The sequence below is a fragment of the Bubalus bubalis genome, chromosome 6 (genome assembly GCF_019923935.1).
Source record: "Bubalus bubalis isolate 160015118507 breed Murrah chromosome 6, NDDB_SH_1, whole genome shotgun sequence".
Classification (NCBI taxonomy): domain Eukaryota; kingdom Metazoa; phylum Chordata; class Mammalia; order Artiodactyla; family Bovidae; genus Bubalus; species Bubalus bubalis.
The window spans coordinates 81,805,244-81,832,927 of NC_059162.1; the positions used below are offsets into that span (position 1 = coordinate 81,805,244).

General features: G+C 37.1%; 2 protein-coding genes and 1 long non-coding RNA gene across 7 annotated transcripts in view; 2 read left to right on the forward strand and 1 right to left on the reverse strand.

The window, feature by feature from the left end:
• Positions 1–872, forward strand: part of LOC102416174 (integrin subunit beta 3 binding protein) — a 91,608-nt gene extending 90,736 nt beyond the window's left edge. The window contains exon 8 of the mRNA XM_025288564.2: positions 682–872. Within this exon, the coding sequence (XP_025144349.1) occupies positions 682–686 (5 nt within the window). The 3' untranslated portion in view covers positions 687–872. The remainder of the gene's footprint in view (positions 1–681) is intronic.
• ALG6 (ALG6 alpha-1,3-glucosyltransferase) overlaps positions 1–27,684 on the reverse strand; it is a 73,504-nt gene that overhangs the window by 26,384 nt on the left and 19,436 nt on the right. For 3 of the 4 annotated variants that reach the window (XM_044944899.2, XM_025288558.3, XM_025288559.3), the window contains 9 exons: positions 22,267–22,356; positions 21,044–21,132; positions 18,993–19,075; positions 18,287–18,351; positions 14,243–14,428; positions 13,387–13,522; positions 11,509–11,594; positions 9,254–9,338; positions 5,812–5,882 (listed from right to left, as the gene is read on the reverse strand). In XM_044944899.2, coding sequence (XP_044800834.1) covers positions 5,812–5,882; positions 9,254–9,338; positions 11,509–11,594; positions 13,387–13,522; positions 14,243–14,428; positions 18,287–18,351; positions 18,993–19,075; positions 21,044–21,132; positions 22,267–22,356 — 891 coding nt within the window. Of the gene's footprint in view, positions 1–5,811; positions 5,883–9,253; positions 9,339–11,508; positions 11,595–13,386; positions 13,523–14,242; positions 14,429–18,286; positions 18,352–18,992; positions 19,076–19,903; positions 20,107–21,043; positions 21,133–22,266; positions 22,357–27,684 lie in introns of those variants that run through there. The other variant, XM_044944900.2, reaches the window with a different exon arrangement.
• LOC123334101 lies at positions 10,594–26,754 on the forward strand. Of its 2 annotated transcripts, XR_006551872.1 has the most exons (4): positions 10,594–10,642; positions 14,130–14,183; positions 25,498–25,574; positions 26,612–26,735. It is a non-coding gene; the product is annotated as an uncharacterized LOC123334101 (long non-coding RNA). The 2 variants fall into 2 exon arrangements; XR_006551873.2 differs by lacking the exons at positions 10,594–10,642; positions 14,130–14,183 and adding an exon at positions 19,991–20,127 and having other exon boundaries at positions 26,378–26,754.

The following is a 27,684-nucleotide window of genomic DNA, read 5'->3' on the forward strand; positions in this document are numbered from 1 at the left end:
TATATTCCATCCAAGTTGGTAAATATGAATACCCTACTTGGTATGAAAGTTTTCAAACTTCTTTTTTATGCTCTTCCGTGTGACCTAATACTCAGCTAAGTTAAAAGCTAAGACAGGATCATCACTGGCCACTGAATAGAGGCCAACAGAAGCAAAGAAAAATGATAAAGGGTTGATGATGGTAGAATAAAAGGAAAAAATGAGTAGGACAAGGCTACATGGAAAGAGAAACAGTATAGGAAGAGGAAGATAACACCAACAGATGGACCAACTGGCTTTATTAAAGAGCTGATTAGGGTCACGGGTCCAACATTTGTGACCTCCTGAGCACCAAGCACCCCCGGTTGTTATTACCTTCTGGATTCACCTGTGGCTGTGTTCATGAAGAAGGGGGCTAGTCAGAAGACCTAAGTCCGAGCCTCATTCCTGACACTTACTTATGACCTTGAACAAATGATTAGTTTAACCTTTTTCTTATGTATATATGGAAACAACAATAATAACTTGGATTGCCGAGTAGTTGAAAGAACTCTTCCAAGTATTACCTAGTGTTTATTTTTCAGTAAAAAAAAATAACTTTACTAGTGATGGTAGTTGTTGAATTATATTTTGTTGTTGTTGTTATTTTTATTAGGGGTCTCCTTATTTTAAAAGGTTTTTGTATTCTCATTTCTTAAAAAGGATGACTTCTCATGGCAACTAGCATATGAGACGTGACGCCTGGGATTATAACTGACTGAAAATTACTGCACTAAAAGAAAATACTACAGGACTTTCATTGCTTGATGCTTTTAAAATCAGTATGTATTTCTGTTAATTACAAGCATTTAGTAGGTGCTCAATAAACATTATTTTCTCTTTCTGGGTCAGAATCCTTTGCTATTTAATCACTTGATATTCATTTATTGAAAATGTATTATGTAAAGTGTTAGTCACTCAGTCGTGTCTAACTCTTTGTGGCCTCGTGGACTGTGGCCTGCCAGGCTCCTCTGTCCATGGAATTCTCCAAGCAAGAATACTGGAGTGGGTAGTCATTCCCTTCTACAGGGGATTTTCCCAACCCAGGATTGAACCCAGGTCTCCTGCATTGCAGGCAGATTCTTTACCATCTAAGCCACGGAGAGAAGGGGACAACAGAGAATGAGACAGTTGGATGGCACAACCAAATCAATGGACATAAGTCTAAGCAAACTCCAGGAGATAGTGAAGGACAGGGAAGCCTGGCATGCTACAGTCCATGGGGTCACAAAGAGCTGGACACAACGTAGCAACTGAACAACAACGCTTATGTAAAAGTGTTGCTCTGAAAGGGATGCAGTGAGAAGACAACTCAGCCCTTAGCTTCAAGGCACTTAATATTTATAACTAAGCAGCAAAATCCTCAACATCCTCAACCTCTTCTTTCACTACCTTGTTCAAAACAAATTCTGGTTCTCTCCCCCCGAGGAAGAAAATGCTGCCCCTCTGCCTTCTCAGTTGTGCCTGTTTTATTGTTCTTGTTTCCCCAGTCTTCAAACAGTTTGGCCCAGAGGAGAGAAAGAACCTCCTTGATTTTCATCATGACTTCCATACCAGCTCTCCCTTCTCCCTGCCCTAACAAGCTCCAGCTTTGAATCTCTTGTCATCAGGCTTTATTCCCTATTATTCCTCATCTTTGTTATCATCCACCAGCCTCAAGAATCACTTCCCTCATTACTCAATAATTTCAACTCTTTACACACCATCTACAAAAAAAATACATGATTTTCAAGTGTCCAGCAGTCACTTAATATTTCCCTAGTCTGTTCCTACTCTGTGTCTCTTTAGAAAAATAGTTCACACTTTCTCCTCTCTCCTCATATTCCCAACATTTCCAACCTACTCTGACCTAATGACTTTGCCTTCCATTTCAATAAGAAATTTGAAGCAATGAAAAGAGAACTTTCACAGACATCACCATCACATTTGCTCTCTTCCTTAGCATCTGTACTGATAACAGCATGCTCTTTTATTAAGATGAACCATGCATGCACCTGTCCATAGCCAATCCTTCCATTTACGCTCTAGATACCACTCTGGCTCCCTCTTTGAAGGACACTGCTCCTGCAACTCTTCTCTCTCCTGTATCACTGCTGCTGCTGCTGCTGCTACGTCGCCTCAGTCATGTCTGACTCTGTGCGACCACATAGAGGGCAGCCCACTAGGCTCCTCTGTCCCTGGGATTCTCCAGGCAAGAGCACTGGAGTGGGTTGCCATTTCCTTCTCCAATGCATGAAAGTGAAAAGTGAAAGTGAAGTCGCTCAGTCGTGCCTGACTCTTTCCCTTTCAAGTGACCATCTTCTGGCATTATATCTTCTATCTTAAATAACAAACCTCTTTGTCCCCAACTTCTCTGCCAGTTTTTGCAGAATTTCTTTGCTCCCCTTTTCAGCAAAACTCATTTAAAGAACTGCCAACCTGTCCCACACCATATACAAAAATTAACTCAAAATGGATCAAAGACCTAAATGTAATTCTTAGAAGAAATATGAGGATAAATATTACCTTGGATTTGGCAATGGTCTGTAAGATACATCATCAAAGGCAAACACAATGAAGGAAAAGATAAACTGGATCTCATCAAAATTAAAAATGTTCATGAAAGAACATTATCAAGAAGGGGAAAATTCAAAGAATGGAAAAAAGTATCTGCTTATCATATATGTGATAAAGTTTTAATATTCAGAATATACAAAGAACTTCTAAAACTCAACAAGAAAAAGATAAACAACCACTTTAAAGCTGGGCAAAGGATTTAAATAACAGGCATTTCTCTGAAGAAGATACACATATTGCCTGATAAGGACATAAAAAAGATGCTCAACATCACTAGTCATTAAGAAATGCAAATCAGAAGCACAGTGATATACCATTCCATACCTACTAGGATGGCAAAAATAAAAACAGACAATAACAAATGCTGACAAGGTTGCAGAGAAATCAGAACCCTCATACATTACTGCTGCTGCTGCTGCTAAGTCGCTTCAGTCGTGTCCAACTCTGTGCGACCCCATAGACAGCAGCCAACCAGGTTCCCCCGTCCCTGGGATTCTCAAGGCAAGAACACTGGAGTGGGTTGCCATTTCCTTCTCCAATGCATGAAAGTAAAATGTGAAAGTGAAGTCGCTCAGTCATGTCCGACTTTTAGCAACCCCATGGACTGCAGCCTACCAGGCTCCTCTGTCCATGGGATTTTCCAGGCAAGAGTACTGGAGTGGGGTGCCATTGCCTTCTCCCATACATTACTGGTGTCATGTAAAATGGTATAACTTCTGTGGAAATTAATCTGGTGATTCCTCAGTAAGTTTATAGAATTACTATGAGACCCAGAAATTCCACTCCTAGGTATAAACCCAAGAGAACTGAAAATACATGTGTATAAGTGGCACTATTCCCAATAGCCAAAAGGTGAAAACAACTCAAAATGTCCATCAACTGATGCACAGACAAACAAAATGTAGCATATCCATCCATGCAATATTATTCAGGCACAAAAATGAATGAAGGCCTAATACATGGTACAACAGGGATGAACTCTGAAAATATTATGCTAAGTGAAAGAGGTTGTCTGACAAAATGCCACGTATTTTATGACTGCATTTATATGAAATACCCAAAATAGGCAAATTCACAGAGAAAGCAGATCAGTGGTTACAAGCATTAAGGGAAGGGGAGAATGGGGAATGACTGCTTAATGTGTACAAGATTTCCTTTTTGGAGATGAAAATATTCTGTGAGTAGACAGTGGTGATGGTCACACAACACTGTGGATGTACTAATGGTGTGTTTCACCGTATGTCTGTAACTGTCCTGGTAGCTCAGAGGCTGAAGCGTCTGCCTGCAGTGCAGGAGACAGGGTTCAATCCCTGGGTCAGGAAGATCCCCGGGAGAAGGGAATGGCAACCCACTGCAGTATTCTTGCCTGGAGAATTCCATGGACAGAGAAGCCTGGTGCGCTACAATCCATGGGATCACAAAGAGTTGGGCATGACTGAGTGACTAACACTTTGACTTTCTTTTCACTTTCATATATCTTTAAAAAAAGATCTATACTTGTCTTCAATTCTTCTCTTCTTGTTATGTCTTAAACCCACTCTACTCAGGCTTTTCCCTGCATCACTCTATCAACACTAGCCATTTCAAAGTCACCAGTGACTTCCACTTCAGTACAACAGTCTATTCCTAACCCTCGTTTTATTTGACCTATTCACAGCATCTGATGCAACTGATCACCTCATTCTATTGTTCCCTGAATATATCAGGCATACTCCCATCTTAGGGCTTTGGCACTGGCTGTCTAGGATGTTACTCACCCAGATATCCATTGGGCTAACCCTCATCTCATCCAGTCCACTCAAATATCTCAACAAGGTCTACTTCAACATCCTCATAAAACTGCAACCTGCACTTGCTCCTTTACCCCACCTCCAATAACTCTCAACTTCTCTTAATCTCTTTTATGTATCCTTTATGGCCTTTTTTACCTTCTAACACTTTAATTTCTTATTTTTATTTAATTATTAGTGTCTGTCCTTGAGAATCAAACCTAAGAAAGTAGCAATTCTGTTATGTTTTGTTCACAGATATATCCCAAGTGCACAGAAGAGTACCTGGTAATAGTAGGACCTCAATAAATATTTATTGAATGAAATATTCATTTAATGATAGATTAGCTGGAACCAGATCGAGAAGAACTTTTAATGTTAACTTTAAAATATTTGATCAAAATTAAAGTCACTTACTGTTATAAATAATCAAAATACAGTTGTAGAGTCTGAACTCCCAGAAATTCAGGGACCACAAGCTAACCTGAATGGTCAGATTACAGGTCATCGATCAAAGACATCTCTACAGAGTAGAAATACTGGGGGAAATTATACATGTTTGAAAGCAGCACCTCTCCATAATTTCATCCCCTGGCACTTGGGATTTGTGTAGGGTCAGCCGAGGCTTACACAACAGGGCTCAGATCTAACTCAAGTTTAGACTTTGGGGGGTGAAATTATTCTGCCCTCTCGGTCTACAATTGTACAAGACTATTTTGTTCAGAGGAAAGAGGCCTGCCCCATAGGCCGGCTTACTCTAAAGCTCTACACTGAGGTTTTAGTCCAAAGCTCCACCTAATAAAAGCAATACTTCCTTCCACTAGTCATTGGTCATTTCATACATGTATCTTTCACAGGAACCTAGCAAACAGGGTGAGGTGGGACTGAGCTAGGACAGGATTCAAGTATTCCACGGTGTTCTGGGCATTATTTTAATAGTGGGATAATATACCCGCAACTGCCACCCAATTTCTATGAAATCCAAAAAAAAATTAATGCTTCTAGATTTACAGACTACCAGTAGAGTCTAAACAAAAGTCTTGACAGAAGAACTAGAAAGGAGGCAACATATAAAAAAACCCCTAAAGAGGTTAACAGAGAGAACCAGGCTATTGAATAGTAACGGAAATGAATGAAATGAAAAAGGCAAAGAGGACAAACAGGCTTCCACCAGAGTACAGCGTCTTTAGAAGACCATTTTTATTAGCAAATTCAAAATGAAAAAACAGGAAGAAATAATAAGTATGTCAGAAATGATTCTATAAAATTTTACCAGTTTAAAGAAGTAAAATTGTAACGGGTCATCATTCTAAAAAAATGTGATTTTATGAAATAATTTTATGCAACTATGTTACATTTGTATAGTTTTGATTTGCACTTAGGTGGTTATATGCAAGTATTAGATTCATGTATATATCATAAGCACATAATAATAAATAAAACACATACTTGAAACCGTTTTACTTACAATGATACCAAAAGAATGGACTTTTCATGCACTTGGAAAGAAAATAAAAAGAATGATAGTGCACAGCTAACCTTTAAGGAAAAAGGACAGAAAATCAGATGCAAAAACTTACAACAGCAACTTAGTATAAGTCAGATTAAAAGCATTTCAAGTAACATTTTAAAGTTTAATATAGCTTCTAGCTAAAAGGAAAATTATATACAATTGTAAGAGGCATAATATTCTATTCAAATTTAATTATCAAAATATTTTGAAAATTAACTATTGTAATACTTAACCATCTAAAACAAGTTCACTGAGTCTTAGTTATTAATAAACAAAACTACTAAATACTTCAGACACAATAATCATACCTTCATCCTCCCTTAGAATCTCTGACAATTTAAAAAGTATGAAGTCAAGAAGGTCAAAATATGAAAGTGACAAAATAAATCTATTTGAGTGTTTTTAAAACAGGCACGTCAGTAAAATATATACAATGTTTTATAAAGTAATCATTTGCTATCTGGGGTTTTAAATTAAAACTTAACTCTATCTTCAGGAGTTTATATTCTGCATATTAGACATCTCTCTATATACACCCAATCCAGTTGCTCAAGCAAAAAACCTGGCTCACTATCTTGTACATGCTTCACATCCAATCCATCAGCAAATTCTACCTACACCATCTCCTAATACAATATTCACCCCACTTCTTTCCATTCCACCCTGATGATGGTGGCAGAGGAGTGGTCTTAGCCACCCCCATCTTCCTCTTGGACCACTACAGTGACCTCCTAAGTGGTAATGCTCTTGTCCCCTATAAATCCATTCTCCATTTAGCCACAATATCAGATCATGTAATTTCCCTGGTTAATATCTTCCAATAGCTTCCCATTACACTTAGAATTAAAATCTAAACTTCTACATAATCTGGGTCCTGCCTTCCTCTTCCAATCTATTTCTTAATGTCTCCCTCACTCATTTCACATCAGTCATTTCACACTTGTCCCTTTAACGTCTCGAACATGCCAAACATGTTCTTGCCTTAAGGAAAAAAAATTTACTTTTTATCAAGTCAGAGCCCAGATCTCTTGTAATTGGTTACTTCTGACCAGTCATAGAGTTCAAGGCTCAAATGTCACTTCCCTAGAGAAGCCTTCTTTTATTTAACCTAAAGTAGTGCAACCCTAACCAAACCCCACCAGTCCTCTTTTCACATAAGACTACTTTCTTCAGTCTTCATTACACCCAGATATTTTCCTATTAACTGATTCATTTTACTTACTGTCCTTGTGCCAACTAGCATGAGTGTCCCCATTAAGAAAGCAGGGATAATGAGCTGTCACTCATTGGCATGCCAGCACCGAGGAGAGGACCCGGCACGCTACAGGGCACTTAAAAAATGCGCCTTGAAAATAACAGGTAAAAATCACTTGGCCACTACAGATTTATTAGTATTCGTACTACCAATTACCTCAGTTATAGACCTATATTAAGAAATAATTCAATCTAGACTGAAAGGAAAACACTTTAAAATTATAATGGGAAATGTTTTTAAAGCTAGTCCAGAAGAATTTAAAACATCAACAAAAGCAACTCACTAAGTTTATTTTTTAAACACAGTGGTTGGTATTAAAACACAACAAACAAAATTAGAAAATTAAGAGAAAGAAAATGTTTTTTTTTCTGCTTTTAATCCTAAAAGTAGTCATCTCTAACATTGCTACAGTTACCGACACACTGAGATTCCATTTCAGCACCTTTGAAATATATAGTTATTTAGCATGGAATAACAATTTTACATAAGCTTGCAAATATTTCAAGTTAGGCCTACTGCAGACGCCAGAATATTACTAACCACATCCCTCCTATTCTAATCATCCAACAGAGTATTAACTATGGATGACTTACTGTGCTTAGAGTTCATCCTCCTATTCTAAACATCCAATAGAACATTAACTATAAATGACTTACTATGCTCAGAGTTCATTCACAGAAACAACGGAAATCATCAATAAGAAGGTAATTTTTTAAAAAAGAGGAACATGAAACTATGCTTTTTGGACTATGGAACTGATAGGCACTTCTGAAATTCCTGACTAATACGCTCTGCTTTGGCTTGCTTTTAGAATGCAGTGTAAATAAGTGGCAGTCCCAGAATTGAAACCCTAATTTCTAAAATGTTGTCCCTTTAGAGAATTCCCTGGCAGTTCAATGGTTAAGACTCCACACTTTCACAGCCGAGGGTATAGGTTTGCTGTCTGGTTGGGGAACTAAGATCCTGCAAGCCACGTGGCATGGCCAAAAATTAGAAAAATAAAAAATAAAACGTTGTCCCTTTAGAAGTCCACTAAGACTATTTTCATAAACTAAATTTTCTTGATATTTTAAAAAGATAGTCTTTAAATGTCATTTTATAGACCAAGGTACATGGAAGCAATTTTAAACACCACAGAAATACAACCAGGAGGAATTTATAAACCCACTCAGAGAAACCCCAAATGTAGAATATATACCCAGTCTATGTTCCAACTGACACAAGTCATCTTCCTAAAAGGGTGATCTGTCCCCTTTCCTCCAAAATCTTTTTTGCTCCTCTTGCACACAAATCAAACTCCAAATTATTCAAGCCAATATACAAGGTCTTACACAATTTGATCCTTTCTGACTCTTCTCTCTCCCTATATACTCTCCTAACCTCGACACACACACCCCTACATCAGTCACACAAATCTCACTGGCTAACAGTTGTTCCCACATGATTCCTTATCCTTTCCCACATCTGTACCTTCAAGGTCTTCCTCCTGTCTTAACCACCTAGTCCAAATCTTGCTCAGTTGTCAAAATTTGGCTCCAATCCCACTTGCTTTAAGAAACTGTCTAAAATCTGCCCTCAAAGTAATGTCTCCTTTTCCCACACTATCATAGCACTCATTGTACCTGACAGAACTTAATACCCCAGCTTTAAAGCATAACAATTTAAACATGTCCATCACCACTGTTTTCTTCTTTGCATTCCCTTACTGACCAACACAAGGAAATTAAATAGTTGTTGAATTAAACTGAAAGATTCTGATTGCTCAGCCTGCTCCAAAACAGCACCTAAGTGTGTCAAATGCTCAATAAATGTTTGCCAAATAAATGAATGTCTTATATCTCAATCCAACAAATCCTGTTCAAAGCAGGAATATAATTTTTTTTATTTATATAATAATATTATTTTATATAAAATAAAATAATATAAATATAATAAATATATAAATATATAAATATATTTTATATATAATATAAATATATAATATATATTATATATAAATATAAAATATAAATATATAAAAATATAAATAAATATATAAATAAAATAATAAAATTTTAAATATTATTTTATATAAAAATAATTTATATTTTTAAAAACTCAATTGCAGCAAGAATTAAGTATCTAAACTAATGAGCAACTTACCAGAGTAAATCTGAATCCTTTAGGAGAGGGATGAAGTGTCAATTTTATACATGCAGGAAGCAGGCTCAAAAATGTAAAACAAAAGCTAAAAAAGTAACAAAAATCAAACATTTATTTTCTCTATAGAAATATACAACTAAAGCAAAGAAACATTTTTTAAAATGTAAGGATCACATTACTTATCAACTTAAATTGATTTCTAGTTAAAGTTTATGTATTAAATAATAAATTCAAGACCAAATAACATTTAAATAAAACCCAGACACTGAAATATGTACACGCTTTAATATATATGTGATTATATAATACAGAACAAAACACTGTAGAATTAAATATTGCTTATGTTATTTTAGTATTTAGTATCTATTCTGGGAAAGATACAAAGATAGACAGCTAAAAGTCAATCAGCAAACACTCAAAACAGATATCATGGACTCAGTGAACATGACTGAGCAAACTTCAGGAGAGTGAAGGACAAGGAAGCCTGGTGTGCTGCAGTCCACGGGATCGCAGAGAGTCAGACACAACTTAGTGTCTGAACAACAACAAAACAAGAAAATAAAAGCAGGTATAAAGAAACAATTCTGTATTTGTTACGCAAACATTCATAAAATTTACTCACAAGAGAACCTCATTAGCCCTCATTTCACAAAAGTTGATTATCTGATTTTCAACCCATGGTAAATCATAAAGAACAAGCTGGAAAGGGAGTGGGAAGGTGCCAGAGCTTCTCCTTGTAATGACTGATGGGCAAGGAGGAAAAAGAACTCAGCAATAAGCACAGTTGGAGCCACTTAGGACCAAGGCAAACAGCCTTTGAAAGCCCTGAAAACAGTAGTTATAAGGCAAAATAATAACTGACTTTCCCACTTGAGGTAGCTTTGTGGCTCGTCAGCTTTACTCGTCTGCCTCCTGTTAAGGTGGGCTACAAAGGATATTCTCCAAAAGAATGGGAGGAAAGAGGCAGGGGACACACACACACACACACACACCTCCCAGTCATTCAAACACTAATGATGGTGCTGCAGGAAAGAGATCTGCAGATTAATTAAAGTCCCTTTTCAACTGATTTTAAGTTAATCAAAAGGGTGCTATCTTGGGCCTGAATCACTTGGAAGCCTTTAAAAGAAGGCTTAGCGGACTTCCCTGGTGATCCACGGGTTAAGAAACTGCCTGCCAATGAAGCAGACATGGGTTCAATCTTTGGTCCATGAAGATTCCACAAGCCGCACAGCAACAAAGCCCTTGTGTCACAACTACTGAACCTGTGCTCTAGAGCCCATGTTCCGCAATAAGAGAAGCCACCTCAGTGAGAAGCCCATGAGAAGCCCCGCTCTTCACAACTAGAGAAAGCCCACATGCAGCAACAAGGACCCGGCACAGCCGAAAGTAAGTAATAAATAAATTAAAAACTTCAATGCTTTATTAAAAAAATTACAAAGAGGGCTTAGGCCTTCCCTGAGCTCAGACTCCAAACAGCAGTGGGCGGGGGGCAGGGGAAGGGGGAAGGGGGAAGAGGAGGATTGGAGGGATTGGTACAGCTCTCCCTTCCCCAGAGACCCTCTCCTGAATGCCTGCCTTGCGGACTTCCAGTTTGCTTAGCCAGCTCCCACAACTGTATAAGCCAATTCCTCGTAATAAATTCACACACACACACACACACACACACACACACACACACAGGGACCTACTACTCATTTTACTTCTCACCCAGACTGATACACCACTGAAACTCATGCATCTTCAAGGTCATGGTAAATCATGTTTAGTATACTATGTTTAAGGAAGAGGGAAGTAGTAACAATAACTTTCACATAAAATGTTTCAAATAAAAGACTTCTGTTATACAGCAGCATAAGTTTACGTTATGTGGACTATTCACTAATGAAGTGGAGAAGGAAATGGCAACCCACTCCAGGTATTCTTGCCTAGAGAATCCCGCGGACAGAGGAGCCTGGTAGGCTGCTGTCCATGGGGTCGTACAGAGTCAGACGCGACTGAAGCGACTTAGGATGCATGCATGCATTGGAGAAGGAACTGGCAACCACTCCAGTATTGCCTGGAGAATCCCAGGGACGGAGGAGCTTGGTGGGCTGCCATCTATGGGGTCGCACAGAGTCGGACACAACTGAAGCGACTTAGCAGCAGCACTAATGAAGAGTACCTTACTCCTACGATGCCAGATAAGTGAGGTATTGCCATGACACTTTAAGAGTAGCTTATAAAACACTATATACAAATTTCATGTCTCTTACCTGATCATTATCTGGATGTGATGTGGCAAAATATCCCTGATCTTGAAAAAGACACTGAGGCTGCACCAAATATTGGCTACTTTATCCTTAAAAGAAATTTGTTAGTTTTACCTTCTAGTATGATTAAAAGAAATATTAAACTCCACAAAGTCCTAAATCTCTAAAGAGATAAACTTTTGGGTCATAGGAAGTGTTTGCTCACGATTTCATAACTAAGCTGATTAAACTCTCCAAAGAACACACACACACTCAAACAATGGGAACTTTCATTTTTTCCATGGGAGGTGACCTAAATCACTACTCAATCATAATTTAGGTGCTCCCAAAAAATACTTAATATTTTTCAAAGAGCAGCCCATTATCCCTAAATACTGTTATTCATCTTTGGAAATTTATCTAAGAAATCTTTACTTTTTGTATTCTGATTTGTAGAATACATGTTGTTTGACCCATTTACCACATGCCTACTAGCTACTAGCAACGATAAGATAATGACTACTAGCTACTAGCAATGCTAAGAGTCAACTGTTAATGAATCAACAAGCTTAAAGACATTAGCAGCTGTGCTAGAATCACTTTCAAAATCATACTTGTAACTACAGTTCTCTGATCATGAAACCCATCCTCTGCAGAGCTGCTTAACTCACAGCTATGTAGGCATAACATCAAGAAAGTAACTGACAACTGTACCATCCTACTTCCCTCTGTTGGGCCAGTGACACTGCTCTTCAGATTTTGAGGGCAACAAGTGAATGAAGGTGACCAACACCATAAAAATGCATGACATTTACCATGATAAACACCATTTCTGAAATAGAAGCAAAGGCAAATAACCAGGCAGCTTACATGGAGGATTAAACTTTTCTATAAGTGCTAAGGTTAGAGAATATATAAAGAAGTTAGGAACACAATTCTGAGTTCAAACTACAGCTCTGCCATGCACTAGCTATATGAACCTCTGACCTCGGTTTTCTGATCTGTAAGAATGGGTATATATAGCTATCTCATCGCTATGGCTAAGGATCAAATAAAATTACATGTGAAGTGTCTGGTACCTAGTAAGTGGTGGTGATGGCAATAATGATTGTTTATGATTCTCAGTATGGTCACCATCATTATCCCAAGTGACATACAAGGCATACATTTCTGTTCCTTCACAACACCAAATTCTCTTAGTCTCTTTCTCTTCCATCCTCCCACAGACTGACTGAAAGATATTCTATAGAAAGATACATATGCTTGTCTAATTCTTTTTAAAAGAAATGTTTATTCAAAAGCAAATTATCTATAAATATGTTGTCTCTAACTTTATTAAAAGACCTTTTTGTTTCAGAAAAATGGTTTAATTTAATTACTGACTCTAAATCAAATTATCCATGCAATAAAAGTTTAACAACAGTGATTAAGCTAGCATTAAATGAAATGAATGATTCTCATTAAAAATTACTATGGATGAAGGTTATATATCTCATAAGGAATTATGAGATATTTCTGAACCAAACATGATTATTAGTTTAATAATTTCCTAGGACTAAAAAGAGAATATAACCCCCCCCCAAAAAAAATCACAAAACTGTTAACTTTGTAGCTGCAACTTGTAATGCTGTCTTTCATTATGGACTCTATTTCATTAGAAAAATGTGTAACTGAATTATGGATCTCATGGAGGCATAAATACTACCTACTCATGTAATGTACGTTCTAGAACATGCCAGCTGAGCTAGAGGTTGTGCACAGATTAAACAACTGGCAAGGAATGACTGCAAGAAGACAGCAGCTGAAGTCACTATTCCTTTTGAGTCTTCTACATGAAATCCCCAGAGGTCACAGAGAAAGGCCTGTAACAGAAAGGAGTGAGATAAAAGTCTTTAAACATGCCTCAAATAACCCACGATCAACTGGAAAGAGTCTTCTTAGAACTTGCAAGGTTTGCTCCCTCTCTGTAAAGAATGGCAGCCAGCAGAGAACGAAGGAAGCCACGACAGTACAAGCCAGCTTAATTAACAACACCAACCTGGAACACAAACAGAGGGAAACAGTAAGATAAAGAGAGTCAGTAATTCTGAGAAATCAGTCTGTGGCTCACTAACTATAATAAATGCAAATGTACAGTAATGATAAATCTATGCCACCAACACAGGTTTAAGATGAATGAGAGTCTACTTAAATCACGGTTAAGAAATTTACAACTATTAATATGTGCAACTCCCCAACAAAAAGACTATCACCATCCTTATTAACATTTAACTTAGATGCCACTCCTAGGCAGCCATGAAGAAAAATGGCAAATTGGGATGTCTTTCTAGTAAGTATACAACATGCTCTAAAGGGATGAAATCCTACAGCAATGTTCTACCAAGCCAATGCACATTACCTCCAGTAAATATACATATTTTAAAATATTTATTTATTGGCCACAATGCATAGCAAGCGGGATCTTAGTTCCCCAACCAGGGATCAAACCTGCAAACTTCCCTTACAGTGGAAGTGCAGAGTTTTAACCCCTGGACCACCGGGGAAGTCCCCATAAATATTCATTGATCAAAATATTTTTCTCATTAGGAAGATTTAAAATAAAATAGTATAGAACATAACAATCTCTCTTTCCATTCACCCCACAGCCACCAACACATTAATAAGAAATCACCAAGAGGCAAAGACCACCTTCCTCCAAGGTAAGTATGCCAAATAAATTAGCTGATGTTTTGAATTCTGCTATTTAAAAGCTACTCACCCCTTTCCTTTGAGGCCTTTTTTAAAACACTTGCCAAGTAAAAAACAAAAAAATGGCAAGGAGTGGTAAAGTTCCATCTGCTTATAGTTTACAGCTAAGCAAAATGCCAGGGACCCTAGCAGGTCCCAATCATAAGATACTCCAAGAATACCCCACAAAGCAAAGCCGAGACTCACAGAATTATATATGTTCTCATGTCAAGGAAATTATCTCAATAATTAAAAGAGAGTTTGCATTTTAAAGAACATTTTACTTATGTGATTCTGTAATAATATGTATAATCAAAACAATTTCTAAATAAAAGCTGAAAGTATTGAATTGATAAGCAAATTTGAAATTATATATAGTGGTCTCAAATATATTAAATCTACTACTAAACAGAGCAACTGATTTGTTTAGGTTTAAAGAACTCTAAATAAATAACACATAGCTTTGTTTCTGCTGGGTTATTTTACCATATTACTGTAACAATGTACCAAAATCAATGCTCCAAAAGTTAAAAATACACAAAAACACTGAACTTACTAATATCACTATCCTTCCTCTATAATATGCATCAATAATATAAATTAATACATGTGCTTGATTGGAAATTAACAACACTGCTATGTGAAAACAGTATCACAACTAGATTTTCATTTGAAAATGGGGAGCTGAGCACTCATGTTTACCTCCTCTCCTTCCTGAGACCCCCTTAAAATGGGGAATTTTTAAAAGTATACATCTACAGCCATAAGGCAATGGCACCCCACTCTAGTACTCTTGCCTGGAAAATCCCAAGGACAAAGGAGCCTGGTAGGCTGCAGTCCATGGGGTCGCTAAGAGTCAGACACGACTAAGCAACTTGACTTGCACTTTTCACTTTCATGCATTGGAGAAGGAAATGGCAACCCACTCCAGTGTTCTTGCCTGGAGAATCCCAGGGACAGGGGAGCCTGGTGGGCTGCCATCTATGGGGTCGCGCAGAGTTGGACATGACTGAAGCGACTTAGCAGCAGTAGCAGCTACAGCCATAAAGAAAACAGGGGTCGGTTATAACAGATAAAGATTTTAACACATCTGTAGAAGACAGAAAGAGGACAGAGAAGTGGCAACCAACAAAATAGACTAAAAGAAGCCATAGCTTAGTGAACACACAGAGGAAGTTCAGGCTAGCAAGGAGCCTATCCGCCCTGCACACCCTCTGAGAACTCTGGAAACAAGTAGGTTGGAGTACTTGAGGATGTTAAAAAGAAAACAAGGATTAACTGAAAATTCCAAATGGAGAAGGCACATCCCACCTCATGCCTCTGCAAAGATTATCTAGGAGCCAAAGCATTTACTGCTGGGCAAGGAAAGAAGGAATATTTCTCTCCCCCAAAATGGAATAAACTATCCAAGCAACTAGTGCAGAAGTTAACACTATGTTGCAAATTCCTCTGCACTGTGACATTTAAGGATCCCACAGTGTTGGCCAGAACCCTACCACGCACCCCACAGTGGACTAAAAGTATAGAGGGCTCACATGCAGCTTTCTCTTCTGCCTTATTCTTAGAATAAACACACCAGGATCAAATAGACATTTAAGGAACACCTATGACAGAAAAGGGCTTCCCTGGTAGCTCAGTTGGTAAAGAATCCACCTGCAATGCAGGAGACCCTGGGTCGGGAAGATCTACTGGAGAAGGAATAGGCTACCCAGTCCAGTATTCTTGGGCATCCCTGGTGGCTTAGATCGTAAAGAATCCACCTGCAATGCGGGAGACCTGGGTTCGATCCCTAGGTTGGGAAGATCCCCTGAAGAAGGGAACGGCTACCCACTCCAGCATTCTCGCCTGGAGAAGTCCATGGACTGTATAGTCCACGGGGTTGCAAAGAGTCGGACACGACTGAGGGACTTGCACTACTACTACGAGAGAAAAGGGACCAAAGTGAAAAGGAGAAAAGAATGACCCAGGAGAATAGAAATAATTCACAGAACAGTGAGGGGAAGAAAGTAAATTGAAATTTAAAATATGCTTAACAAATGAAACTTAATACAAGTGTTAGACATAAAGCAAGATAATCTTCAAAAATATAAAACAAAGACAGATGCTCAAGATGGAGATGAAAGATCTAATATCTGTCTAACAAGCTTCAGAGAAAAGGGAGAGAATTATAAAAAAATATCATTCATGAGAATTTCCCAGAACTGAAGAACATGAGTCTTCAAAACGAATGATCCAGTGTCCAAAACAACTGTCAAAAATGCCTCTGCCCAAACTAATATCAAATTTCAGAGCCCAAAAATTAAAAAACAGTAATAACAGAAGCAGTAGCAACAATACAAATAATAAGAGCAGTAAATACTTACATGATATTTAGCACCTCCCAAGTAGGATTTTAAATGCTTAACAAATGTGAATTCATTTAATTCTCAAGAAGCTTAAAAAGTAGGGTTCTTATCATCTCCATTTTACAAATGAGGAAAGTAAAGTAAATAGTATTTTAAAAAAATGTGTTCCTATAAAATGACATAATCCCAAAAGTTTTAAGGGTTTGATTCAAGTCACAGAGAAGATGCCACTACAAATTTACCAGAATGGTTAAAAGGAAAATAACTGACAATTGTTGAGGATGAGCACCTATACCATTGCTCACAGGAGTGTTACTTGGTAGATTATGCTTAAAAACCATATGAGAATACTTAAACATGTGCATACCCTATAATTCAGCAATTCCACTCATAAGAAATATATTTACATGTGTACAAAGAGACCCTTACAAGAAAGTTCAAAGCAGCATAGTTTCATCATAGCCAAAACCTGGAAACACTCCAAATGTCTATCAGTAATAAAATCACGTGTACTCACGCAGTGGAATCTTACAAAGCAGTGAGAAAGAGAAGAAACCACAACTACATAGACCTGCGCGGATAACTCTCACAAAGACAATGCTGCACCAAAAACACCTAACGCAAAGGAACACCTCCTGTGCTGTCTCTCTTATGTTAAATTCAAAGAAGGGGGAGAACCAAACTATAGTGCTCCAGTCAGTATGTGGCTGTCTTTGAGAAAGGAGGAGGGAGCAGTGCCAGGGCCGTGCACAGGGTCATTTTGGATACTAGCAATGTTCTATTTCTTGACATGGGTAACAGCCGATTCATTTATGCTTTACATATTTTTCTGAATGAGTGTTAACATTTCAAAGTAAATAAAATTTTAAAAAATCTTATAAACAACTTCATGTTTCCTTTCTTTATCTTGGTGTTCCTGTTAGACTATCTGAAAGCCATGATTCTACAAAGCCAAAAAAAAAAGAGCTCAGTTAGGAAAGTGGACAGAATAAAAAACATGGTGGAAGCAACTACATATCTGAATATCTTTCACAAACCTTTTGACATATATGTATTTTAATTTTTTTACTAAAATAGACTAGAGACAAAAGGAAAAACTATTAATTAAGTAATCATGGTATGGATTTTTTTTCCTTTGGGATTGATGGAGACAGACAGCAATAATTAATGCATTAGAAGACAAACTGGAGAGCCATGTACAGATTTTATCAACTTTCCTCTACAATTTGTTTACTTGAATGTTGCTTATTTTAGGTATCAAAAATTAAACACACCAAATCCACACAGATTTAATCATTAAATTTTAGTTTCCTGAAGCTTCCAGTTACCACTATTTGTTAGAAAAACATTTTGTTTTAAAACTCAAAAACTGGAAGTCTTTTTGTCAGTGTCAGATAACGTTTACAAAAGATAGAAGATGTTTTACCTTTTTAGTATTAGGACAGCATCACTGTACTTGGCATTCTTTTTCTAACTTTCCAGAAGAGCTAATCAGTTACCAGTGCTCTATTCCCAAGCCAAATGGGTGTGAAAAAGCATTTCTATTTTTAATAAATCTGAACTTTACCCATCAAGTAAACACCTGGTGAAGAGATACTTTTATCATTTTTAAAAGGTTTATATAAGCAAGAACCCTAGTAAATAAGACATTGTAGATGACAACATTATACAAACAGAGCCTAGATTTCATGATGTGCATCTGACTTCATTTCTAAATCAGTAAAGGATACTGAAAATGTCCATAGTCGATAAGAATAAGGCCTGGGTATAGCAATATGCATAATGCAGTAGCAATCTGTAAAGAAAATTATTATGAAATAATAATCTGTTACTTGAATCAAACAAGGTAAATGCATAGTTCAACACAGTAGCAAATATTCCATTCTTACCTTCTATTTATCAAAATATTTCATTTTTATAAAACAACTCTTTAAACACTGAAGTTTTCATGGACGTGACATAGCATACTCCAGTAAAAATGAAAAAAAAATCACTAAAAGGTATTTGTTAGAGAAAGCACTTTTAGACATACAAATCAGATAAATTAATCTAATAATTAATCTATATAAAATGACCAAAGAGAATATTCATTAACTGTGAATATGAGAATATATAGCAACTTTTCAAAATGCCTTTCAGTTGTCATTCTCCCAAGCCAACCCAACATTCAAATTTACCAGTTAAGCAATAAATTTAGGATTCTGTGTAACTCAGAAGTATATAACTTCTAAAATTCAGTGCCTCTTATTACTACAGTTGGGCATTAAAATAATTACTCTAAGATAAGTTAATGTTTCTAAATGAAAATTAATTGACAGAAGATATACTGTTCCCTATTATCTATTCCCAAAAGCATAGCTTCCTTAAGCTCTACACTTAATAGCTAAGTCAATAAAACATTTCAGAGATGAAACGTCAGGTTACTTCAAAACCTACCTTTTTCTTAGTTGAGATTTCTTTTAAACAACAACAGTACAGAACCACTGCAGGTATGTATATCAACAAATCAGCAATTAACACTGAAAAAACAAACATGATTTTAAGCGAGAATCCATCAAGATTTACTATAACCTATTAGTCACCTCCCTCCAACCTTGAGTGGGAATTCTATTAACACAAGGTTGCTACCCACTCTGGACGAGTCCTTTCCACATGGAGCCCTTTCCATTCCCTTCACCTGTGCCTAATTTCAACTGCTATAGGACTAGAGAGTGTCTTAATTTCCTCTAATAAATTCACACATTAAATTAATTAAATGTATCCAATTCTCTCTTTGCCCTGACCTGGATTTAAAAATTAAGAATACTCAAAGCAAGGGAAGTAAACTTTTATTTTCCCCTCAATATCTATATGCTCCAAATTTCCTGATGCGAACAATACCTCAAATGTGGAGACGCATAGGAGAATCTTTTTAAATGTGAATATTTATAAAAATTCATAAAGTTTTGCTAATTAATGCATACAAAGACCTTGAGAGGCCGAGGTGAAGAAGAAACTGAAAAAAAGTGGGGAAAAAATAAAGCAATTCATAATTCTGAATGTTCAGTCCTTTCAGAACAAAGAAAAACTAATATATTAAGTTCTTCAACAATACAACATAGCTATCCAAAGAGCCTATTTTTTTCTTGTACCAGAAAACATATATTTAAGTTCAAGAGTAAGGTAAACAATAGTAAACTATCAGTGTTAGATACATGCAATCTATTTTCATCCCCAGATTCTACATTTAAGATGACACTGAAAAGCTGGAACATATTCAAAGGAGCGCAACCAAAGGCCTCAAAACCATGATTACATTCAAGAAACTGGTCATCTAATAAGAGCTGAAGTATCTAAGAATGTTTAACCTGGAGAGGAGATAACTTCATATGGCTGTAAGGTGTTAGGTATAAAAAGGACCAGACTTGTTCTATGTGGCCCAAGGAAACAGAACTTCATATGACTTGTGAAGGTTCAATATAAGAAGGAAATTTCTACTAATTGGAGCTCTTTGAAAATAGAACAGACTGTGTCTAAAAGTTGTGAGTTTCCTCCAGATACAGGTACTGGCTCAGAAGCTAAATATCATGAGGTGAGTATGCAGTTCAGATGGGATTAAAGCATTGGAGGCGGGGGCGGGGAGGGAGTGGTGTGGGAGAGGGAGGAGCAATGCAGGTTCTCTCTTGGACCTGATAGTCTATCATGGCGTGAATGGTAAAGAAAACAAATCTGACTAGACTTAGAGTAATTAAGGAAAAGACCCATAAAAGCCTCAGTCTTGTAAAGGTTTAAAAAAAATGTAAGCTCATTACTTGCAACTCTTAGCATACAATAAATGCTCAATAAACATTTGTTATAAAGATTAGTTTAGCAACACTACACAGCAACACAACGTATGATATACAACTGTTGTTGTTTAGTTGCAGTCATGTCCAACTCTTTTACAATCCCATGGACTGGAGCCCACCAGGCTCCTCTGTCCATGGGATTTCCCAGGCAAGAATACTGACGTGGGTTGCCACTTGCTTCTCCAAGGGATCTTCCCAACCCAAAGACTGAACCTGCATTTCCTGCACTGGCAGGTGGGCTGTTTACCACTGAGCCAGTGGGGAAGCCCATACAACTGTAATTTACTTTAAAAGTGAAAGGGATTTATCAAAGCAAAGGCCTAAACAACTAAAACTTTAATTCAGAGCTAACCAAGTTCAGGTGAGCTAGTAAGAGTACCCTCACTTCACTGGGCCTCAGTTTCTCAGCTTAAGAATAACAGTATTTTACCTCATGTGGGTGTCCATATTATTAAGTGAGATAATAACAAATGTAAAGCACCCAGAGTTATTCATTTCTACTGTTGTGTGTTTTAGTTCACATACACATTTGCTCAAACAGTATACATATATATGCATATGTATAGTTACACAACTGTAAAAGTCAGTAAGGACAATAATAGAACCAGTTCAAAAAAAAATTTAATTCAATGTTACATTCAACATCTACTGCTCTTTTACCTGTTGCACGCATGAAGAGCTTATGTGCCTGACTCTCATATCCACGTGATGTATGGAGAGCAATCCAGTCTGGATTTATAAACTTTGCCCTGCAAATCAAAGCATATATACATGCACTTTATGCCGCATCACTTTTAGCAATAAGGACACCTGAGGACAGATGAATCTATGTTGAGAAGTGGCCATTGCTTTTATAAAGCAATAGAGTTAAGGCTTAACTCTTTGTATTTAACCATGTGAAACTGACTAAAGCTAGAAAACCAAATCCACCTTGCTCATCTTCCAACAAACTCATGTAACATTTTAACTAAAAGCCTTACCTTCATGATACTTTCAGTGTGAAAACAATCTAATGTGTCACCTTTCATTTACTAAACACGTACTTTGTAAACAGCAATATACTAGGACTGAGGATCACAGCTTTATAATTTATAATCTTTTCAGTTATCATAATAGGCTACAAAAAATAGCTGTTAATCATAAATCATTGCATAAAACTGAACATAATTATTAAAGATACATTAAATTTTCAATCGTATTACATTTTCCAGAACACTGAAAAGTACAACTAGTTACCATGAAGTTTGGAGACATATTTTTAGTCCAGGAAGCTAATTTTTTAAAAATATGAAATGGTAAAATTAATAAGTTCAGAAGATACTGTGAAGAAGTTCCGCAAATTTCTACTGACACACTGCAGGTCTGAAATGGAATACCACTACAGAGTAGAACTGGGTCTCTACTAAACAGAAGTGCCTTATCGTCTATAAACCATTCCATGCCTGTAAAAGAAGGAATTCCAATCCGATCTTAAATCATAAGTGAAACACTACAGTACTTCTAGTTTCTCACTTGACTGGTTAATCACAATACCATTTAGACCTTTATTTTTCATTTACTTTGGGCCATTCCAGGAAAAAAGCTTTCCTATGCACAACTAACCGTATTAGATATATTTCTCAGTAAACCATGCATAATTGGTAACATTTCTACTTCAAAACAGAGCTAGATTTTTTGCATCTCTTTCTAGCATTTCCACCAAAAAGATTACACAAATATTAAAACTCTGATAGTTAACTTTCCCACAAACCAATTATAAAGGCATGGTGCTCTACAAACCATAATACAATAATAGCTACAAACGATCTCTCCTCTAATCAACAAACTGTTCCTTACTGCATCTGCTAAGGGCATAAATATGTAGTTAAGGAAGAAAAACTTACACATATGCACATAAAAAACTATGATAAGCTGTAAGAGGTGGATAGTCCAGTCCCCAATATTGTAAATTGTTATCACTGCTGTTAAAATACCTGGAAAAAAAGGAAAAAGAAAGCACCACTCCATCAATCAATATTCAAGAAATAGACTTGTATTCAATATATCATGTCATTTAACTTGAAAAAACATATAAGGTAAAAAAAAATCATCTACATTTTTTCTTTTCCTCTTCTCTCAAAAACTTTTGTGAACTCACAATTAAAATTGTTAATGAGTAGTGTGACTAAATTATTATCTAAACCGAAGTACTCTTAAGAGTCAAAGAGGAAGCTATTATAATTAAGCCATAACAACAGAGGTAAACCAAGATTGTCACAGGCAAATTGGAACTTGTTGTCATTCTACTATTAGTAAACTTAAACAATGACTAATACTTATACAAAAGAAAATATGCAACAAAAAAGAGAATTTGCTTCTGACAGTCTAAAAATTACAGAAACAATGTGAAATCACAATTTTAAAAAGTAAAAAATGAATGTTAAAATCATATAAAGATTTGGTTTGCAAAGAAAGAAATACTGCGTGAAACAGGTAGACTTATTAATATCACTTTGAACACAATTCAACCAACATTTAATGAGAGCCTATTACATGCAAAATTCTGTGAATTAAGAAAAAACACTGTATGTAAAGTTCATAAATTAATAGTCGGTTAAACTATTTAATTCATAATTTAATAGTTGGTTAAACTATTTAAAATAACTGGTTAGCCAATTAACCAGTTGGTTAGAACGGGAAGAAACTACATATGAATACTGTGACTCAAGAAATGAAAATTTACATAGACTACATAGACTATAATAATTTACATAGACTCCTAAACTATAATCTTTATAACTAGACAGCTTCTTCTATCCAATTAATTTTCTCAATCATTACAAGAATTTATAATAATAGACACCAAACTATATACAATATAAATAACCACTATCCCTAAGCCTGTTTCAGTCAGTTCAGTTGCTCAGTCATGTCCGACTCTGCGACCCCATGGACTGCAGCACACCAGGCCTCCCTGTCCATCGACAATTCCCAGAGTTTACTCAAACTCATGTCCATTGAGTCGGTGATGCCATCCAACCATCTCATCCTCTGTCGTCCCCTTCTCCTCCCGCCTTCAATCTTTCCCAGCATCAGGGTCTTTTCCAATGAGTCAGTTCTTCGCATCAGGTGGCCAAAGTATTGGAGTTTCAGCCTCAACATCAGTCCTTCCAATGAATATTCAGGACTGATTTCCTTTAGGATGGACTGGTTAGATCTCCTTGTAGTCCAAGGGACTCTCAAGAGTCTTCAACACCACAGTTCGAAATCATCAATTCTTTGGCACTCAACTTTCTATACAGTCCAACTGTCACATCCATACATGACTACTGGAAAAACCATAGCTTTCTAGCCAGACCTTTGTTGGTAAAGTGATGTCTCTGCTTTTTAATATTCTGTCTAGGTTGGTCGTAACTGTTCCTTCAAGGAGCAAGCATCTTTTAATTTCATGGCTGCAGTCAACATCTGCAGTGATTTTGGAGCCCAAAAAATAAAGTCTCTCACTGTTTCCACTGTTTCCCCATCTATTTGCCATGAAGTGACGGGACCGGATGCCATGATCTTAGTTTTCTGAATGTTGAATTTTAAGCCAACTTTTTCACTCTCCTCTTTCACTTTCATCAAGAGGCTTTTTAGCTCCTCTTCACTTTCTGCCATAAGGGTGGTGTCATCTGCATATCTGAAGTTATTGATATTTCTCCCAGCAATCTTGATTCCAGCTTGTGCTTCATCCAGCCCACCATTTCTCATGATGTACTCTGCATATAAGTTAAATAAGCAGGGTGACAATATACAGCCTTGATGTACTCCTTTCCCTATTTGGAACCAGTCTGTCATTCCATGTTCAGTACTAACTGTTGCTTCCTGACCTGCATATAGATTTTTCAAGAGGTAGGTCAGGTGGTCTGGTATTCCCATCTCTTGAAGAATCTTCCACAGTTTGTTGTGTTCCACATAGTCAAAGGCTTTGGCATAGTCAATAAAGCAGATGTTTTTCTGGAACTCTCTAGATTTTTCGATGATCCAACAGATGTTGGCAATTTGATCTCTGTAGGGCCACCCAAGACAGACGGGTCATGGTGGAGAGTTCTGACAAAATGTGGTCTGCTGGAGAAGGGAATGGTAAACCACTTAAGCAGTCTTGCCTTGAGAACCCCATGAACAGTATGAAAAAGCAAAAAAAAAAAATCCTGTTTCAAATGGGTCACAATTTTTTGACATCACAATCCCTTACTCTGAGACTGAAAAAAAAAAAAAAGTTTTAAGTTGGCATTTATCATGATCCAGTTAAATAACCTACTACAGTTGACCCTGAACAACATGGGGATTAGGGGCACTGACTCTCCATGCGGTTGAAAATCCAAGTATAATTTACAGTCAGCCATCTCTCTCCGAGGTTCCTCTGGATCTAGGTTCCACAACCTCGGATTCAACCAACCATGGTTTCTGTAGTACAGCATTTACTATTGAAAGAAATCCACGTATAAAGGGGCCTGCACAGTTCAAACCCATGTTGTTCAAGGATCAACTGTATTCATCTTCAAAAGGTCTACTTTCTTAGTGTCTGATACACAATATGTAGGTTTGTATGCAGGGAGTGAGGATTAATAAAATGATCAAGGCATGCTAGACAGCCATGGGCACAGTACAGCATGGTATCTTCTGGTGACAGTTATCTATCGCAGCAGCAACATCCATGTGAACAATCCTGGGTCCTGTATCTGTCTGGCTGGAACTCAAAATCAAGATACAGTGAACCCAAGACTCCATATAAGTCAGAGTCCCTTTCAACAGCTTGAAACTGGGAAGCTGGGCCAGGCCAACAGTGGAGACCAGAGGACCCACTTCTCTAAACAGGGTTACCTGAACACAGGTACCAAACTGTGTTATTTCCAAATTCACGTAATGACAGGGTGCATTAGCACAAGGTTTTATTGTATTTACCCCACAGAGTTGTTGAAGGACTGAATTAAACATGTAAAACTGTGAAGCAACTGCCTGACACAAAGTGAGTGTGCAACAGTAGTTCTAATTGGTCATTAGCTACAAAACCACTGGGATGGATACAGTTGTGGAGAAGCATCAAATAATTCAAAAATCACATTTTGAACAATATAATTTGATTTGTTTTTCAGCTTCTTCTAAGGCAAAAGCTATTTTTCATTTACTTTAACATTGAGGTCCACTGGAGATAGCAAAGGAGACATGGATGGTAAGTATGCAAAGGTATACACTAACAGTAAAACCACTGGTTGGCCTGGGAAGAAGGAATAATAGAGCCAACTGTGCTACCTATCTTTATGGAAATGCGTAAGTAAGAAGAGAGAAATTCGTGGAAGAAGATAGCTTAAAATTGTTTCAAGTAAAGCTTCAAAATCTACCGGTAGAAACAAAGCAAATAGTTAATTCTCCTGCTTTATATGTATCAGATCCACCTGAAAAGTTGGATAAATACCACTGGAATGGAATGTCCTTTCCCACTGAATTCCCATGTAATCTCAGTAGATGTTTTATCAGAAAAAAACTCTAGCTGCCACAGCAAACTACAAAATTACTCCAAGTGTGTTATCATTAACTTCAAAATGTAATTTTTTCTAATATATTGTGGCTATTTTTGCTTTGTACAAAAATATATTCTATTTTAAAACAGTTCCAAACTTAAAGAAGTTTCAAGAACAGTTCAAAGAATGTCTAAATATCAAATGTAAAAATTTATTAAAAAACACCTTAAGAAAAATTCAAAGATAAGAACAGAAAGAAGATATTTTATACATATACACACACCAAAACAAATGATTAAAATGCAGAATACTATTATACACTGCCAAATACTATGGCAGACAGACTTTAAAATCATCCCTATGAACCCATCTCCTGGTATTCCTGCCATGTGTCTGTATAATCAATTCCCTCTCCTTGAGTGTGGACAAGACATGTGACTTGCTAGTAAATAACCAAGTACAAAAAAAGTGACAGGATGATCATTCTTATGCTTATGTTTTACATATACGTAAGATTCCGTCTTGCTGGCTAAGCTACAGAGTACTCCCTTTCACTGACTTGGAAGAAGAAAACTGTCATGTTTCAGTAAGTGGGCATAATGGAGAAGTCACATAGCAAGAAACTGCAGGGAGACTCTAGAAGATAAAGGTAGCTTCCAACAAGAAACCAAAGCCCTTAGTTTTACAGATGCAAAGAAATTAATTCTGCCAATAACTTGAGGGAACTTGGAAATGGTTCTTTCCCCAGCTGAGCCTCTCTGATAAGACTGCAGTCTCAGATGACAACTGGATTGCAGCCTCCGGAGACTCTGATCATAATACTGAAATAAGCTGTGCCCAGACTTCTATAATACATGTGTGTTTTGGACTTCGCTGGAGGTACAGTGGTTAAGAATCCTCCTGCCAATGGAGGGGACACAGGTTCGATCCCTGGTCCAGGTAGATTCCACATGCTGTGGGGCAACTGAGCCTGTGAACCAGAACTACCGAAGCCTGTGCACCTGCAGCCCACGCTCCTCAACAAGAGAAGTCACTGCGGTGAGAAGCCAGCACCACAAGCAGAGAGCAGCTCCCACCTGCCACAACTAGAGAAGGCCCGGCACACCAATGAGGAACACAGGGCAACCAAAAATGAAAAACAAGTGTGTGTTTAAGTAATTACCATTTTTGTGGTCATTTGTTACACAGGAGAGAAAGTTAATGTAATTTTTTATCTTAAAATCACACAAATCATTACAAAAAAGATCAGCAATTCATCAGTAACATGGGGGAAATATATAAATATGCAAATTTGAGAAAAATATGATGATCAGTAAATACACCAGGGGCTTCCCAGGTAACACCGTGGCAAAGAATCTGCCTGTCAATGCAGAGACACAAGAGACGTGGGTTTGATCCCTGGGTTGGGAAGATCCCCTGGAGCAGGAAATGGCAACCCACTACAGTATTCTTGCCTGGAAAATTCCATGGACAGAGGAGCCTGGTGGGCTATATAGTCCATGGGGTCACAAAGAGTCGGACACGAAGGAAAATCGACATCACATGTACTCAAGGAAATGGAAATTTTAGAAGTCTGGTATTGTTATTATTAAATATTGGTAAGGGTAAGAGATATTCTGGTATTGGTATCTATTATAACTGGCTACTTTAGAGATTCCGCTTCTAGGAATCTACCTAGAAAAAAAATGTACACATGCATATAGGAGAAATGTACTTTAGTTAATCATTCCCCTACCAAAATATATTTAGGCTTCTCATAGTTATAACAATGCTGAAATAAACAGTGGTTCCCACAATTCCTCACTTATAAAACTGTGATCT